At 41.0% G+C, this 19,343-nt stretch overlaps 1 protein-coding gene across 1 annotated transcript in view; it reads left to right on the top strand.

The window, feature by feature from the left end:
- MSH3 (mutS homolog 3) overlaps window positions 1-19,343 on the top strand; it is a 201,444-nt gene that overhangs the window by 117,483 nt on the left and 64,618 nt on the right. The window contains exons 15-18 of the mRNA XM_067569218.1: window positions 5,131-5,299; window positions 14,184-14,248; window positions 15,702-15,818; window positions 17,642-17,749. Of these exons, the coding sequence (XP_067425319.1) occupies window positions 5,131-5,299; window positions 14,184-14,248; window positions 15,702-15,818; window positions 17,642-17,749 (459 nt within the window). The remainder of the gene's footprint in view (window positions 1-5,130; window positions 5,300-14,183; window positions 14,249-15,701; window positions 15,819-17,641; window positions 17,750-19,343) is intronic.

Genomic DNA, 19,343 nt, shown 5'->3' with positions numbered 1-19,343 from the left:
ACTGGCCACCAATGCCCTATCCATACCGATGGCTTCCATGTAACCCGTGGGGTGCTCCTTGGTCCCACTCCCCATCTTGTGATATCACTGAGCAGACCTGTGGCGGTGACTGTCAATTCGCCGCAGGCCCAGGAACTGTTGGACCTGCCCGTTCTGGAGCTTCCTGAGTTGTCCCATATAGATCAGTCAGCAGGATTCAGCCATAGCACGGTTAACTGCTTCATCTTAGTCCCCGGACATTGCTGCAGTGGCTCTTCCTTTCCTTTGGTACTGGAGGATTTCAAGGCGTACCAGGACCTTTTGCGGTGCATGGCTGTTTCCCTGGGTATTCAAGTGGAGTTCCTGAAGGAGAATACCCATAAATAGTTGCATATTTTGCAGCCGTCTGCCCCTGATATTTGGCCCTCAACCAACAGGATGCCTGCTTTTCTATTTCAATATTACCGGCTCACAGACATTGTCTCAGGCTCCCTCTGGGACATGACCACTACCAATACAGAGTCCTCCCCTGCAGACTTTCATCAGCCCCAAGAGTTTTTTCCAAAGTTCCCTCAGTGGTGGCTGCTCATCTACGATCAGAAAGGACAATGTTCTACCCTTACCTGGACAATTGTCTCCTCAGAGCCCGATCACTTCAGGAGGCTTGTCGAGACACCGAGGCCACAATACGCTTGTTCATGGAACTGGGCCCACAGATGAGTTCCCAGAAGTTGTTCCTCACACTAGTGCAATGCCTGGAATTCATAGGAGCCAACCTAGATGTGCTACAGGCCAAGGCCTTCGTACCTCAAGACAGGTTCTTGTCCCTGGTCTCACTCATAGAAACAGCTCAATACAGTCATCAAGTGCCAGTCAGAATCTGCCTCCAACTCCTGAGGCATATGGCAGCGAGCATTGCAGTGATTCTGCATACCAAACTCCACATGCGATGCCTCCAGCTGTGGTTCAGTTTGGTTTACAGACCAAACAGACACAATTTGGGGAAACCCCTATCATTAGCCTACCAGGATCACAAAGTCCCTTGACTGCTGGAAGAACCCAGCCAATGCATGCAAAGGGGGACCCCCTTTTCATGGGATCACCTTCGCTGCTCCTTACCACTGACACATCCCTCAGAGGATGGGTGCACACGTAAACGGTCTCACAGTGCAAGGCAGATGGCCATCTGTGGAGATTTCCTACACATCAACCTCCTCAAACTGAGAGAGATCAGGATTGCCTGATTGCTTCTACTTGGTTGAGACAGACCTGGTACTCTTATTTGATGCAGCTCACAATGTGCCCATCGATCTCCCTTCCGGCCACTCCACACCTCCTCTCACAAGACAAAGGGACATACCATACATCCCAACTTGGGGATCCTCTGTCTCAAAGCATGGCTCCTACGTGGTTCCAGCACCTGGAAAACTCATGGTCAAAGAACGTGCAAGAGGTCCTACTACACTGTTGGAAGTCCTCCATACGATGCACTTACCTGCAGAAATGGTCCAGTTTTCAGATTTGGTTCACGTCCCAACAAGTCTCTCCGGTATCAGCAACTCTTCCACATATTCTGGAATGTGCTCTGACCCTTAAAAAATTGGGGTTATCCCTGAGCTCTCTTGGTCCACCTAGCAGCTATTACAGCATTTCAGCAACCCGTAGAGGGGTACTCAGTACTATTGCACCCAATCACTAAGAGGTTCCTTAAGGAAATAACAAACCTCTTTCCCCAACCTTGGCTTCCTACCTGCTTGTGGGACCTAAACCTAGTATTGAAAGCGCTGACCAGGCCCATCTTCAAACCTATGGCCACCTGTTCATTAACATACCTATCAGTGAAAGCTGTTTTTCTGATAGCAATTACCTCGACTAGACAAATACAGGAGATAGCAACTTTGATGGTGCATCCCCCAAATGCAGTGTTCTTTCCAGATAAGGTTACACTCAGGCCATGTGCAAGGTTTACCTCTAAAGTAACCTCTTCCTTTCACATGAATCAGTTTATCCACCTTCCCGCCTTCTACCCCAAGCCTCACTGAGACATTATGGAGGACATGCTATACACCTTAGATGTTAGGTGAACCCTTACATTCTACCTTGATAGGACAAAAACCTTTAGGAAATCCCCTAGATTGTTCCTTTTGATGGCAGAAAGGTCTAAGGGCTCAGCATTATCACCCCAAAGGCTCTCTAAATGGGTCTCAAATTGCATCTGGCAGTGCTACCAAATTTATAACATGACCCCTCCATATTCAATCCGTACACGTTCCACAAGATCGATGTATTCATTTGGAGACATCTTTAAAGATGTCTCCATCTCAGAGATCTGTAGAATGGCGACAATCACTGTGTCCTAAACAGGTTATATAACCAATAAACAGGTTATATAACCAATCCGGAATTGTCCCACCAGGCTGCAGTAAAAAATTTGTCATCAGTGAGACTTTCTGATTCCTCTTGTTATCCAGACTCTTAGCATGGGTATAAAAGCAATAGAAAAATGTCATCACATTTTTTTGCCCCATCAGTTCAATTTGTTCATGACATCATGACACCACATTTGCCTCCTTAGCACCATCCTCTAGAATTATTAGTTTCATGCCTGCCTAGCTGCTTCAGCTAGTCTCCAACCAAGAAGCTCTCTTTATCTGTGAGATGCATGCTGTCATGTTTCTCTCTCTCCCACTGGAATATGGTCCAGTGGCCAACAAAATCAAAACCTTCAGACTCTCACAATTTTTGCAGCCAATAGTTCATCTCCAGTATTTTCTACCTTCTGCTGTTCATTGGACTTGTAGGATCTCTGAGAAAATTACTTGGATTTTCCTTTTCTTCTGCTCCCTCCCAAGCTGCCTGAAGTCTTCTATAATCTGTATAGGTCCATGTGATGCTGTGTCATTGGTTCCAATGTGTATCATCATCAGTGGAGGCTTGACAGACAACGTCATAATCCTGTGATTACATCTTGTATCTTAATTCCAGGAAGACAGCACACTGTCCTATTGTCCTTTATTCCCTTGCAGAATTTTCAGTCCTAACTTTTTAATATGGAGTCACCAATGATGATTGTTTGCGTTTTTAGGATGGTTGAAGAACCTATGTTGACTGCTGCTTATTGCAAACCACAAGAATAGCCATCAGGTATGTCCCCTGTAGCTTTCTGTTCCATTCCTCCAGAGACAGAGTCTTCTATAGTTGGCTTCCTGAGTATCTGAACATGTTTTGAAAGTCTTAGTTGAGTTAAATGTCTCCTGGCTTTCTTTACTCATTTGGTCACAAATCGCCTGTCTGCCTCTTTGGTTTCTACTCTCTCCAATTCCTGTATTACTAGTCCTTCCTCATATGGCATCTGTGAATGATTTCCAAATCTGATGTCCAAAAAGTCTTTGTTTTCTCAAATGCTACACAATGTTGCAACTTAAGCTTCCAGACCACATCTCTTCTCTTCCAGTATGGCCACCAGCTTGCATTTCAGACATGAGAAATTTATTCTGTCCAGCTGAAAAGAAAACATAGCACATCCAAGGCAGGTTACAGCAGTTGTTCTCTCATCATCCATAACTGATGCTTGGTGTAGAGCCATACCTAAAATAAGAATCTCACTCCCTCTATGAACTCCCACTGAAACTCATTCAGTTTGCCACTCCTCAATGCTGAGCTCCCTCCCTTTCAAACAGGGAATGCACTCCACTTAGAGACTTCAAAAACTGGTTCTGTTCAAAGCCCCCAAGTTCTCAGCAACAAGGCTGTCACTGAGAAACAGACAGACCTGCCAGGTGCAGCCACACACCACTCAGGGAGAACAAACAACAGATGGAACAAACATAACACTCGCTAAGTTCCTCTATCTGCAAACACAGCTTCACCCTCTGAAATTCCCCTCTTGTGTTTTCTGTTATTTGCTAATGGGAGTGTATGTGTTTGGTTGTGTGTGGGCGAGGGAGCAGGGGCGCTGATGACATGGGTCACAATTTTTTACAAAGAAAAATGTTTCAGTAAAGGAGTTCCATGTCTCAGGTAAATATAACAGTTCATTGGTTGTGGGGATACATCACTTGGAGTGACCTGACACATTTTGTCCTGTACAGTCTGTCAAAATCCAGCTCCTCAAAAATGAACAAAACTTCAGGTTGCTGAGTGGCATGTCCCAGCTTCTTCAGAACAGTCTAATGGTCACAGGGATGTGGGTTGGGGTGATCTGAAACTTATTTTGTCATGTATAGCCAGTCAAAACCCTTGTTTGATTGACAATGTAATTGCCAATTAAATTTTTATCAGTGTCAGTTATTTATTTGATGAAATTTCTAAAAGTTTAATCTTACATTGATGTACTCTTAAATAATTTTGACTTTCAAATAAGGACCTGGGACCCACAAATAAGGAGCTGGTACCAGAATAAGGAACTTCAGCCGTATTGCGCCAATCTCTGGTGCAGTCTGACTTTCACTTCAAAGGGGTTTGTTGTCCCAAAGCAGGCCCTGATGATCACTGTTGTAGGTGATCCGTATGGGGCATTCACCATAGTTATTAAATCCTCAGAAACTCCATATTTCCTCAGTACTGGTTTGAGCATCCTTCTGTTCACTTTATTATATATGCCTTTTCTAGGTCTATAAAATTATTGTGTTAGTTTCTATTGCTAACCCAATTACAAACATGGCATCTATGCTATGACATAATCAGAAGGTTATATTTTTGTTCTAAAATAGAAATATTTGTATTATTGGTGGGGATGGTGGTACCTCATTATTAAGTTGGAAAAATAGTCTTTGATTATGTGATCACATACTATCTTATAATGCATATGCACAAGTGGGCCAAAATAAAGTTGCACAGGCAGCTTCCTTAATTCTGGCATTTTCTAACTTTTGAGTGCTTGCCTTAAAAACACTAACCTCGGGGGCTTTTTTTCTGTGTATAATTTATAAGTGTAGTATACTCTTTCAGTGAGACCATATCTGTGGAATGCATGTTTTTCTCCTTGTAAAGTTACATGTTTTGTGCATTTTGAGAGAGAGGCAAATAAGTAATATGGTACACTCACAAAATATGAGAGCACCAGATAACTTGTGTTTATTGATGGAAATAAACATTTGTACCGAAACTGTAGAATTATGTAATATGCTTTTTTCTGTTTACTATAAATAGAACTGGAGATAAAACCCAATTGTTCAAGGATCTTACAGACTTCCCTACTATTAGAAAGCAGAAGGATGAGATTCAGAAGGTGATTTCCCAGATCCAATTTAATCTGCAAGATATACGAAGAATGATAAAGAATCCTTATGCAGAGTATGTTACAGTATCAGGACAAGAGGTAACATAAATATCACTTAGGTCTTTCTGTGTATGCGCCTACCAGTGCATACGAACAAAATAACTTAAATTTACCTGAAAGATTAATTAAACTATGTCAGTAGATGAAAACAGTTCTGGCTTTCAGAAGATGTCTGCTGGGATGCATTGTCTTGTTATTTTCAATAATATTGTTCTCACTGCTTTTTTGTTTAATTCACCATGGGTATCTGTCTGTGCAGTTTCCTTAGGTTTTTAAGGGTGTTGGAATTTGTTTTAGTGAAGTTCAGTTTGGTTCATCAATATTTTGCTTCCGTCAATACTTTGCTTCCAGAGACTGTTAACATGGTTGAATTGAGGCTTTTGATAAAATATTTCTGATGTTATATTCTGGGATATTTTTATTGAACCAGGAAACACAGCATTAAAATAATTTTACAGAAAGGAAAAATAATCTTTTAAGGAACTGGTTAAAATTTGTAATTTATCCCTCTCTTCTCTCATTCTTTATTCTTTATTATTTCTATTACTATAGTTCTTAGGAGTCCTAGCTATGGACCAGAACCTCATTGTATTAGGTGCAGTATAAACAGAGAACAAAAAGGTAATCTCTGATCCAGAGATCCTGCAGTCTAAGTAGAAGACAACAGAGGGATTTACACAGACCAATGGGGGAGTAGCGTTAGAAGGAACTGCAAGGGTTATCTAGATGCAGGATTTGTTGTCTAAACCATCCAAGACAGATAGCTATCCAGCCTTCTTTTGAAAATCTCCAATGAAGAAGCTTCCACAACCGCCCTAGGCAGTCTATTCCATTGTCCTACTGATCTTATAGTTAGGAAGTTTTTCCTGAGATTTAATCTAAATCTGCTATGATGTAGTTTGAACCCATAGTCCCTTGTTCTGCCTTCTGTGGCAAGATAGAGTAACTTTTCTCCAACTTTTTCATGGCAGCCTTTCAAGTATTTGAAGACCGCTATCATATCCCCCCTTAATCGTTTTTCCAAACTAAACATACCCAGTTCCTTCAGCCTTTGCTCATATGGCTTGCATTTCATCCCTTTGATCATATTTGTTGCTCGCCTCTGATATTTTTCCAGTTTCTCTACATCCTTTCTATAAATTGGTGACCAAAATTGGACACAGTACTTCAGCAGAGGCCTAACCAGTGCTGAGTAGAGTGGTACTATCACCTGTGACTTGCATGCTATGCCTCTGTTAATGCAACCTAAAATTGCTTTGCTTTTTTTGCAGCAGCATTGCATTGCTCACTCATGTTGAAGTTGTGATCCACCACAACTCCCATATCCTTCTAAGCAGTTCTGCTACCAAGCCAGTTATCCCCCTTTCATTTGTGCATTTGGTTTTTCTTCCTTAAGTATAGCATGTTGAATTTCAGTTTGTTGTCTATAGCCCAGTTCTCCAGTTTTAGCTCTGTCCTCCAAAGTGTTGGCAACCTCCTCCCCCAGGTTTGTGTCATTGAAAATTTTATCAGTATGCTTTTTATTCCTATATCCAGATCATTAATAAATATGTTAAACAACACCGGACCCAGAAGAGATCCCTGTGGAATCCCACTTCATACTTCCCTCCAATCTGATGTCATTCGATTAATTCTTACTCTTTGTTTATGGCTGCTTAATTAATTATATTTCCACTTAATAGTAGTTCTGCCAAGCCTGAATTTCTGCAGTTGAAATTATCAGAATACAATGTGGGACTGTGTCAAAAGCCTTGCTGAAGTCCAAGTGTATTATATCCACCACATTCCCCTGTCCATCGAACCAGTTACCCTGTCAAAGAAGGAAATCAAGCTGGTTTGGCATGATTTGTTCTTAGTAAATCCATGCTGGCTGCTGGTGATTACCTCTTCATCATCCAGATATTCGCAAATTGAATGTATTATATATTGCTCTAATAGCTTCCCAGGTATCAAAGTTAGGCTTCATTAGTCTCTGGTTCCCCAAATCCTCATTTTCCCCCTTTTAAAGATGGGCATGTTAGCTCTTCTCCAGTCTTCTGGGACCTCTCCTGTTATCCATGATTTAGCAAATAATATTGCCAGTGACTCCAAGATTTCTTCAGTTAATTCCTTCCCCCTGGCTTGAATAGTATCATTCAAATTGGTCACAAGATCTCTGACATTACTTATCCCAATCTGCATCCCTTCCCCTTTATTGTCTGTAACTTCACTAGTCGCCTGGTTACCTGTTGTAGACATTGAGTAGCTTCTCCATTGCACAGCGGACCCACACAAGCCCTTGTTTTTTTTTTGTCTGACATATTTGAAGAACTTCTTCTTGTCTCTAACATTCCTTGCCAGCTGTAACTCATTCTTTTCCTTGGCTTTTCTGATTTTATCCCTACCCGCTTGCACTATTCCCATGTATACTTCCTTGGTGACACGCCCCTCTTTCCAATTCCTTTGTTTCCTTTTTGGTTTTAGATAGTTAAAAAGCTCTTTGTGCAGCCACATTGGCCTCCTGTAATTTTTCTTATTTTTCTTCTGCATTGGAATTGCTTGATGTTGAGCCTCTAGTATTACATCTTTTAGGAACTGCTAGCCCCATTCAACTCTGTTTCTTCCTAATTGATCTTCCCATGAGACCTTGTCCACTACTTCTCTTGAGTTGGTTGAAATCTACCTTTCTGAAGTCCAGTGTCTTTGTTTTGCTGTTTTCATGTCCTCCTTTCCATAGGATCTTGAATTCTATCAGATCACGATCACTTCCACTCAAGTTCCCAAGCACCTTCACGTTTGCGACTAATTCATCCCTGTTGGTCAAAATGAATGATCCTCTAGTTGTTTCCTGAACTTTCTGAATCAGAAAGTTGTCTCCTGCACATGTTAGGAATTTGCAGAACATATTATGTTTTGCTGTAATACAAGGAAACAATGAGACAAACTGTTATCACGGGAATCCATAAACTGTGTGTTGCAGTACATGGCCAATATAGATAAAATGTGTAACACATCCCCATACATTTCATGAAAGTGTCTACAAAATTCATAATGCATAAAACCATACATACTTAAAAAAGCATCCCACAACTGCGCAGCACAATCTCAAATACCATTCATTCCTCTTCAGGCATGGGTACTCATTATATGGACACTCAAAGCATCCCTGATTTCTATTGCGCGTGTGAATCTAGCACTGTCATGACAGGTTCCCTGTCTGGCTGTGTGTCCTGGTTCAGAAATCCAGCAGTATCTTGAGTCCACTCCTGGCGAAAGGAGTGTCCTTGCAGACATTATGCAGAATACAGGAAGTCACAATCATGCAGATTGCATTGACGACACTGGCATCCAAACGGTTTTGAAGGCAGCTCCAACAGGGTTTCAGTGCCAAATGCACTGTGTATGTAGTTGAATCTTCTTTTGCCAGGTTCTCATAAGCCGTGTAAGCAGGTCATCTAATATAACAGTGTGGACAGTGACTTCATTTATAACAATGTCATTTGGTGGGAGTAATGTCTCAGATTCTCTATGAAGGTAAAATCCTGATCACTGGAACATCTTTGCATCATTCACCCTTTCAGTGCATCCCATGTTAGTGTCCGTGAATCAACCCCTGTGGTTAACCAGAGCCTGCATAATCATGCAGCAATAACCTTTGTGATTTATGTGCTCCTTGTGGAGGCCAAACTATAGACATGTGAATCTCAAAGTCCCTGATGCAGTTTAGAAAGCCCATTCTCTCAAAACTATTATTTCAGGAACACTTATAGTGCCCACCCTCTTGGGTACATCATAGTTCTGATTGCCTCACAAAGCTCTGCCACAACAACGTCCTCAGTTGATTTGCCAACTCCAAACTGGTTAGCCATGGAATTGTAGCATTCTGGGGTAGCCAGTTTCCAAATAGTTATAGCAACCCGTGCCTGGACTGGTATGGCCTCCCTTGTGTGGGTATCCTGGTGCTGGAATATTGGGGCAAGCTGGTCACAAACCTGCAGGAATATCTACTTCTTCAAGTGAAAGTGTTGGACCCACTGTTGGTCATCTCAGGTCCCGATGACAATGTGATCTGACCAGTCTGTGCTTGTGGCTCTGCTCCAGAAACACTAATCTGCCTGTAGGGAATCTGTGGCTAAGGCAACAGGCCTGAGCAGCATTAGCTGGGTTGCAGCTGGCACATCAGTATTCCCCTCTGAAAGGCGCCTTTGTCAGTTTAAAAGCTGCTGATGAAGTGTCCACCAGTGTATTGCAGGTGATATGACTGATTCCTGAAATAGGACTGACAGTGTGAGGTGGAGAAGTTCTACTAATTCAGAATCCATGTTGATGGTGCTGGCTTCTGGGAGCATGTGGACATACAGTGGCTCGATTAGATGTGTTGGTGGCTAAAATGACCCAAAATGTTTTAGTCGACTCCTGTGGTATGAACAGACAAGTTTTCCCACAGCCCACAATGAATGAAGCCCTAGAGTGATTTCTGGTGGCAAGGGTGCTAGGAACCCTGGGATATGTTGGTACATTCCCACAGAAGCTGAAGACTGATTCAGGTCTGTGTAGTGCAGTATGGATGTCCCAGCAAGGCAGTGAGGCCTGGGTTTCCAATGCACTGTGGATGGGCTTGGAAATGTGAAGTCTGCAGAAGCGGGTCATGCAGACCTGGATCTAGGGTGCTGTCGAGACATACTTCTAGGCACTGAGGTGATTTTTTTGAAAACTTTCACAGCACTTCTGTCAGTGATAACACTATTTCCTGTTGGATGGTTCTGCCCTCTTTGAAGATCAGACTGACTCCAGGCTGCATTGGCTGAAAGATTCAAAGGTCACTATGAGATCATTGGGCCTCTACCCCGCATCATCTTCCAGGAGACACCTTAGGCCCTCTCCTCAGCAGTGCTTTGGGGGTCAGACCTGGACTGAGTCCTACAGAAGGAGGCATAAAAACTATAACGAAGTCGGGGCAATTCCCCGGCCTCGAATTTGAGATCAGGGCCCAGTTGCCACCCCTCAAAGGGAAAGCGAGGCTTTTGAAGGTGCGCCCAAGAGCGGCCTACTAGACTTTACTCAGGATCCAGATTCACAGTTATTTTCTTCCTGCCTAGGGCCTTTCCTCCCCACTTGGTGGGCCATAACTGTGGACCATTGGGTGCTAAACACAGTGGCTTTTGGCTATACCCTCCAGTTTCTTTTGCTCCCGCCTTCCCACCCTCCCTCCCCGTCCCTCTTCAAGGACCCTTCTCATGAGCAACTTCTCATTCACGAGATGCAGACCCTACTGCATGTGGCAGCAGTGGAAGAGGTCCCTCAAGCATTGAAAGGAAAGGGTTTCTATTACCGCTACTTTCTGATCCCAAAAGCCAAAGGAGGGCTGAGACCCATTCTAGATCTGCGTGCATTGAACAAATTCCTCAAATAGCTAAAATTCTGTATGGTCACTCTGGTAGCTATCATTCCCTCCCTGGATCTGGGTGACTGGTACGCCGCTCTCGATTTAAAGGATGCCTACTTCCATATTGCAGTTTTCCCGGGACACAGGAGATTCATGCGATTTACTGTAGTCACCCAGCACTACCAGTCTGTAGTCCTCCCATTTGGCCTCTCCACCGCACCACAGGTACTCACCAAATGCATGGTGGTGGTGGCCCACCTCAGACGCAAGGGAGTACAGGTTTTTTTTACCTGGACTACTGGCTGATCAGAGGTTGGTTGCAGGGACAGGTCCAGCGCAGCATCAAAATCATGGTCACATGCTGGTCACCGGGCCTGCTAATAAATGAGTGAAAATTGATTTTTACACTGGTTCAAAGGTTCGAGTTCAGAGGGGCACTCTTGGACTCTACGCAAACCAAAGTTCTCTTGCCCATGGACAGATTCTTGACAATGTCAGAGCTCATAGCCCAATTGATGGCCTACCCCCTCACCACAGCAAGAGTATGCTTCAGTCTCCTGGGGCACATGGTGGCATGTACATACGTGGTCCGGCACGCCAATATGTGACTTCGGCCACTCCAGTCTTGGCTTGCCACAGTTTACTCCCCGGCCAAACATGCCTTGGACAAAGTGTTTACAGTTCCCTCCTTTCCCCCCATGTTCTTACCTCCCTGTCATGGTGACTGCAAACTTGGCACGTAATGGCAGGGGTACCTTTCGTGGCCCCCCGACCAACTTTGTTGTTAGTGTCAGATGCTTCAGATGTGGGCTGGGGTGCCCCCCTCGCTTCCGTACGGACCCAAGGTCTCTGGTCCAGGGGGAAGAATCATCTCTCCACATCAGTGTCAGAGAGCTCAGGGTGTTTTGCCTGGCCTGCAAGGTATTCCTGTCGCACCTCGCCAACAAAGTGGTGAGAGTCCTCCTGGATAATACAGCTACCATGTACTATATCCACAGGCAAGGGGGGGGCCAGATCTTCAATGCTCTGTCATGAGGCCCTGAGATTCTAGGAGTTCTGCGTGAGCCACAACATCCTCGTGGAAGCAGTGTACCTAACTGGTCTGAAAAATACTCTGGCAGATCGTCTGAGCAGGGCCTTTTGCTCTCACCACGAGTGGTCTCTCCACCAGGAGGTAGCCCACAGCATTTTCCAGAGGTGGGTAACTCTACAGGTGGACCTATTTGTGACCAGGGAGAACAGGAAGTGCGCCTGATACTGCTCCCTCTTGGGGGCGGAAGATGCCTCCCTGCCAGACGCTTTTCTCCTGTCATGGTTGAAGGATCTACTGTACGCTTTTTCCCCAATACCTCTCATACACAGAGTCCTCAAGCGGGACAGAGTGTGGGTCATCCTGGAAGCCTCGGCATGGTTCAGGCAACATTGATTCGGGATGCTGTCAGAACTCTCAATGACCAGGCCATGGTCACCCCCTCTGAAACTGGACCTTATCTCTCAAGACCAAGGTCAGCTGCCGCAACCCGATCTAATCACTCTGTGCCTTACAGCGTGGATGCTTCGTGGTTGAGCATGGATGAGCATCACTGCTTGGCCCAAGTTCAGAGGATACTGTTGGAGAGCAGGAAGCTGTCCATGAGGGTATCTTATTTAGCCTAATGGAAATGATTTGTCTGCTGGGCAACGGCTCAAAACGTCTCACCCACAAAATCCCCTATTTAGATGATTCTGGACTATCTACTTCATCTGAAACAGGAGACCCTGGCCTTCTCATTTAACAAGATGCATCTGGCGGCGATCTCGGCCTTTCACCCTCCGATCCAGGGCAGGTCAGTCTTCTCCCATGGGATGGCGTCCAGATTCTGCAAGGGCCTGAAGAGGCTTTTTCCGCTGATACAAGACCCTTCCCTCAGTGAGATCTAAACCTCATCCTCTCAAGACTTACGGCACTGCGGTTTGAGCTGTTGGCCTCTTGCTCCCTAGTGCGTCTGTCCTGGAAGGTGGCATTCCTGGTGGCGATCACCTCAGTATGGAGGGTCCCTGAGTTAAAAGCCGTGACCTCAGATCGCCACACACAGTTTTCTTTAAGGACAAGGTGTAGCTTCATCCTCACCCATCCTTTCTGCCAAAAGTCATCTCCCACTTCCATATCAACCAGGACATATTCCTGCCGGTGTTCCTTCCAAAGCCCCATAAATCCAATGAGGAGAAGCATCTTCATTCTCTCTCTTCAGCCTGTTGTCAGGATTCCTTCCGGGGCTGGGAGAAGAAGTTTATATTCTATGATCCATCCTAGTTGTCTCAAGTGATGTCAGAAGCTCTGTCCTCCAAACGCCAAGCTCTTGCAGTGTAGCACATGTTGGGGCCCACCTAATCATTCATGATCTTCTCCGGGGCCTAGTTCTCTTATTCAGTTCCATCTCCCAGAACATTATGTCCTGAAAAATGAGTGAAGTAGATACAGAGATAGGCTTTACCCTCAAGTCCTCACTCAAGGAGATTGATCATAGGTCTTGATGACCTTTTCTAATTGATAAGCATGCACCCTTCCATTGTTCCCTACGACAAGACAGAGTTTCTTTTAGCGAGGTTCAACTTGAGTCTGAACTTTCTGAGTTCTGGTTTTTGCTGTCTTGACCTTCAGAGGCCCAGTAGACTTTTGCTTCTGTCCTTTATTCCTCAAAGTTCAAAGACAGAGACCGGTTTTGAGATACATTACCCCTTAATTGAACTGACCTCTTGTGCTTCCGAATCTATGAAGACATACATTCAAGTTGTCTTCTGTTGACTATGAAAGTAGCTGTGCAACCTCCCCCCTGGCTGCTTGGGCTGCGGCGAGGGCTATGTGTTCCCACCCCGCAGCTTTGGCCAGGCTGGAGCCATAGCTGTGCTCCCCTCCGTAGCGGTTAGGCTCTGGCTGTTAGTGCCCCTCACCCCCTGCAGCGGGGCTCCAGCTGTCATATCCACATCTCCCAGTTATTTTTAGTAAAAGGCACAGATAGATCACAGGCTCCTGTGAATTTCTATTTATTGTCCGCGACCTGTCTGAGACTTCTGTTAAAACATAACTGTGACAAAATCTTATCATTAGGCATCAGGTGTTCAGAGAAAAGGGATCTGTTTACTGTATGGGCTCTTTGCAAACAGAGCTGGCACTCTGGCTAAGAGAATTCCATATCAGTATAACAACTGAAATTAATTTTGTTACTGGAAAGTAACCCAAAAGGTTTTTCTGCATGGGACATTTATTTAATTTCCAACTATCACCTGTCTTAATATATATTCAGTATATATCATAGTAGTGGGAGGAGAACGAAAAAAGATAATTTGCTTGTGCAGACCACAGGCATGCAGGAAGTTTTCTTCAAAATCTCCACAGTTTGAATGTGTTTGTGGCTGGCTATGTCTTCCTAAACATGTGGACATAGCTTATCATATTGTGAATACTACCAGGAGTCAAATAATGTTCCTTGCACATAGACTTTTTTTTGTGTATGAAGAACTTGATTTTATAATCTAGTTATTACATCCTTAATGTGTAATGTTTTTTGTGTATTTTAGTTTCTGATAGAAGTCAAGAATTCGCTTATATCTTCTGTACCCTCTGATTGGGTTAAGGTTGGTGGGTATGTAAAAATGTCTTCAATTTTTGTTTTATTCTAGCACATAGACAGAACTATAATATAATTCTTCTTTCATGATTAAAATATAGGTAGTATATATTTTTCTGTTTGCCCAATGTTTAAACAGTTTTAAAAAGCAATTAAACAAAAAAGCCCTCTCATTAATACTGTTACAGTAAAGTCGTAAAACATTCAGAAGTTGAGTTCCTGGAAGAAATGTTTAACAGGATAGATCCTTCCTTAACTACAATATTATAACTGACCCTGAAAAAAATCTCAATAGAAATTTGTGTCCAAATTATTTTTCTTAATCAATTTGTATTCCATAATATATATTGTGTGTCTGTATAAACTTACATGCACACACAGTACCCTACTCACATAATCATGGTTGTTATATTTATTTATTTATTTAGGGCTATAAACTTAGCCATCTAAAGCAACATTTCTGTAGCTGGATAAAGTCTTGTCATTAGAATGTCATTTTACTCTCATGCATACAAACTTTGCTTGCTTTGTTGATTGTTGCATAAGAATTGCTTTAGATATTTTAGAGTTGTTGGGTTTTTTTCTGGTAGATGGAATGAGGATGGACTTAGATGATCTAACTGGCTTTTTCCTTCTCTGACTTCTGATTTATTATTTGAATAGTCTTTTGAGCACCTTAAAAATGAAAAATTTAATATGCGGTCACAACCGCACAGATGACTAGGAAGGTCACTTAGCACTTGAATGGTCAAGGCAACTGAGAAAGGAATAATATTCTTTAATATAATCTAACCCAGTAATAGTCACAATAAAGGCATGCTCCAGCTACTAACTGTTTGGCTATTGGTTTATGGAAGTGCAACAATAAAAAAAAAAAAAAAGTATATACTGTAGCCCATAACAAAGTTCTTAAACAATAAATTATAATTGCTCTGTAATTTCAAGATAATGTGTACTAATGTCAAAAAAGAGATTTCAATTAAAAAAAAAAAGTGTCCCAAACCAAACTAGCATTCATGCAAGACAGAGCCTGCGTTTACTAACTTAAGCTACCAGTAAGTCTTCTACAGTGAGGTCATCATGGTGAAATTATTTGATGTTTATGTTTTATGCACAATCCCTATTAGTCACAAAAAGTCACACGTTTGTGCATTTTTAAAGATGATAAACCTCTATTGCTAAGTTGAATATTGTATGCCATGCTCTTTGGCCATATATATTACACTCTGAAATGCATTTCAGAAGCTTTCTGCACTGACAGTGCCATTGTAACCAAGTACTTCATTTACAATAAAGATTATTGGAATCAACAGAGTTCAGCACTACAATAATAGAACATTCATTTTTTACATCTGTTTATTTTCAAGGCTCACAGAGAATAAGAAAACTAGTCTAATTTTCTATGTTGATGGCATAACTGATTGCTTAGTAACCTTGATTTCCTATTTGGCTTTTTTCTCTCTTATAGCACAAAAGCTGTCAGCCGTTTCCACTCTCCTTTTATTGTAGAAAATTACAGACATCTGAATCAGCTCCGGGAGCAGCTAGTCCTTGACTGTAATACTGAATGGCTAAAATTTTTAGAGTGAGTTTACAATGGAAGGTAGAATCTGATGTGGGTTTTTTGGTTTGGTTTGATTTGGTTTGGTTTGGGGATGTGTGGTTTTTTTGCTAGCTATGAAAGCAAGAGAAGAAAATGTTTATCAAAATGAAAAGAAGAAATTGCTGATTAGATTTCTTGTGGGACTACCTTATGAGAAACTAAAACTAAAATGTGGTCCTTAATTTAAAGCTCTTAAAAATAAGATTTTATAAAACCTAAGACAACAGGAATGTTTCCTCACTATTTTAAAATTCCAATGAAATCAGTTGTTAAACAAATCAAATACTGGAGAGCTATGTTTAAATTGAAATATTACAGCACTAATAACCTGAAAGATGCAACTAATTATTAAAGAAAGTGAGACTGACTTCAGTGATTTTATTGTTTAAGCTCAAAGTAACTGAACAAGAAAACAAAGGTCATCCATTGTAACAAGCAAATTGAATTTTTAAAATTTTGTCACTTTTAATAGTCAAATATTTTAGTGACATAGATAGACGTTTGTAATGTATGATTTTTAAGTTGAATGTCCTTTTAAAAATTGTAGTATATTAAAATACTGTATGAGTTCATCATTAAGTGTTTCATTACTGAAGAATTAAGGCATAATTTGCTGTAATATATAATAATACTGGTACATTTTGTGTTGAGGGTGTTCAGAATATCCAGTCAGTGTCTCAGATAATTGTTCAGATTCTCTGCAGGCATACATCTTGGATGTTAACCATCTTATTATCTATAACTGTGCTTTCATTAGAAAAATTATTTCGGTAATATTGCCCCTCACTACTTGCATATTGTGGAAGTTTGTGTCTAAGTACAATTTACGCAAATTGTTCTTTGGCTCTTTATCAAAAATGGGCTTTGAATTTCATAGCAGTTTAAAAGTTATTTTCCCAACTTTCTGGCTTAAACTTGTTTAGACAGTGATTGAATTCAATAACTTTGGTTCTCATCTTTGCTTTAAGTATTTTCTTTTATGACCCATTTTTAATTTTTTGAGTTCTTCCCCTTCAAATTGTCTTCCACCTTGGTGAATTTCCGACCTTTGCTGCTAGTGCAGTGTAGGGAAGGGAAAGTGAGAGTACTCTGTAAGAGACCCTCTTTCATTTTTTGAGTTTTGTTCCCTCAGAATTTTTTGTATTTCCCTTATGTTTCTGATTTTACAAGTAGAATTGTAGATACCTTTCAATTTTCCTATTCTAAATTAACTAACAGGAAAGGGAAGAAATTTGTTAAGACTGAGGGAGTGTGTCTGCTGAAAACATAGGCAAAAAAGAAAGTTAACTTCATACACATATTGAGGGACCATTACTCAGAAAGGGAAGTGAAATTATGATCTTTCCATGGTGAAGAGCCCTGTTTTTTAAGAGATCATGGAGAGTTCCTGTGTAAGGGCACTTTTTTGAAATTTTCCTTACAATAACTTACTTATAATTGAAGTGAGTGACAGTCAGATTCAGCTGGCCACTGTGATAAACAGTGGCATTTGTGTAGAACCCATTAGGCAGCTGGGATCAGCCTCAGACCCTTTATATACAAGCTAATTAATTTCATTTTGCCTGCCTTTTAATGTGCAGAAAAAAAGATGGGGCTGCCCTGTGAATATGAAGTCTATCATAATTAAGATTAAGTTCTCACATTATAAATTTGACAAACTGTTGGGAGGTTTGAACCCAGTGTAATTTGAATACCATAAGAGCCCTGTCACAGCCAAGCAAAGGCTACATTTGACAATACATGTAGATCCATATGAAGTTATTTATTTATTTATTCGTTATTTTCCCCCTTCTATACATATATAGTCATTTTAGTGAATATTATCACTCTGTGTTGAAGGCGATTGGTCACCTAGCAACGGTTGACTGCATTTTCTCATTGGCCAAGGTTGCTAAACAAGGAGACTATTGCAGGTAATCAGTTTTAAATGGTTTTGTTTACTGATTTAAAAGGCAAAATATTAAAATAAGCTTTGATTTGATGTACTTAGTACAATAAAATATATTGTTAAATATGTTGATAGTACTGTAAATTTCAGCATTGCTTTACAAATATAGATTAAGGCAGGGTCTCAACCCTGATGAGATTACAATCAAAGTTACATAATACAAAGACAAAAACAAGTTTTTAGAAAAACTTGTATTTTGTAAATCATACACATACATGTCTTCCTTTGTCTTCAAAGGGACTGCTTACTGTGTTTTAAATTAAACGTGTGTAAATCTGTGCAGGATGGGGCCAAAGCTTTGTGCTTCCAGGAAGTAGGTCTGAAATGTCTGCAGTGCTGATCAATTTTCAGTCTGTTTCAATTTAGTAGTTCTCAGCTAACCTACCAAATAACACCTCTGGTAAAACTCTCGATATTGGTGTAAAGCTGAGTAAATATGGAGAGAGAGAATTTTTGTTCACTTGTTCTGATAAGACTATTTTATTATGTTTAGAATACACGGATATTGTGTTTTCCCTTTTAGGTACTAAAATTTCTACAAAAAGAAATTAATCTTTGCAGATGATCCTTTAGTATCTGTTTTTCCACAAACTATATGAGAGCTTTAAGTGGTTCAACCTGTTAGTCCTAATATTTATCACCCCACATATTTTCCCTTCCATTGATGGCTTGTTGTTTGTATAGTCACGTAAAGTTTTTCTCAAATGCCTTTCCTATGCACAAGTAAATACAAAGCTTAGTGGAAACAATAACAGTAAAACAAAAATGTATTTAGCTAAATCATTTTCTATCGTTACATAATTTGTCTTGATTTGCAAAATATTCTAAACATATTCTACAAATTTACTAAAGGTTACTAATCTACTAATTAATAGAATACATTTCCAAAGTCATACTGAGGGAATAAATAATAATGGTTTTGGGAAATATTGTAACAGTTGGAAATATTAAACAATTAAGATATATTTTACTTAATATTATTAGACTGCAATGAATTATAGCTAAATGGATAAATTGTGAGTTGGCTTCACCTACAAGGTATCAGAAAATTGCTTGAGAACAAAGTAGAATCCTTTGGAAGCGTATTTAAATATTTGTGGTGTAAGTGAAGCCAACTCTCTCTCTCTCTCTCTCATATGTTGATCACTTTTGGACCTTGAGAACTTTGCTCATCTCTGTCAAGGTCTACAGAGAATTGATATCTTACTCTTGTATACTCAGATGAGAAAACAAACTGAAATCTGATTAATTCACTATGGGAAATTTAAATAATTCATCAAATATTAAACAGTGGCTACAACTTTTAAACTGGCAGGGAGCAGGCCTATCAGTTAAGCTTCAGAAGGAATTATGACAATTCTCTAATGTGTTAACCAAGAGGGAAAATGTCAATAATTAATTTTTGAGGGCTACTATAACAGAAAGTTTGGAATTTGGACTTTCACATCAATTCACGTTAGCATTTCTGAGTTTGAATATTTTGGGTATAATGTATCTCGTGTTTCTATATCAATTTTCAGGGACTGTCAATTTTCAGAATTCTAATAAGTGTTGGTATA

The sequence above is a fragment of the Emydura macquarii genome, unplaced genomic scaffold (assembly GCF_026122565.2).
Source record: "Emydura macquarii macquarii isolate MOO-44397 ecotype Brisbane River unplaced genomic scaffold, CSIRO-AGI_Emac_v2 contig_2897, whole genome shotgun sequence".
In the NCBI taxonomy this organism is placed as follows: Eukaryota; Metazoa; Chordata; order Testudines; family Chelidae; genus Emydura; species Emydura macquarii.
Note: the sequence above shows the minus strand (reverse complement) of the source record. Positions and strands in the feature narration are given on the sequence as shown.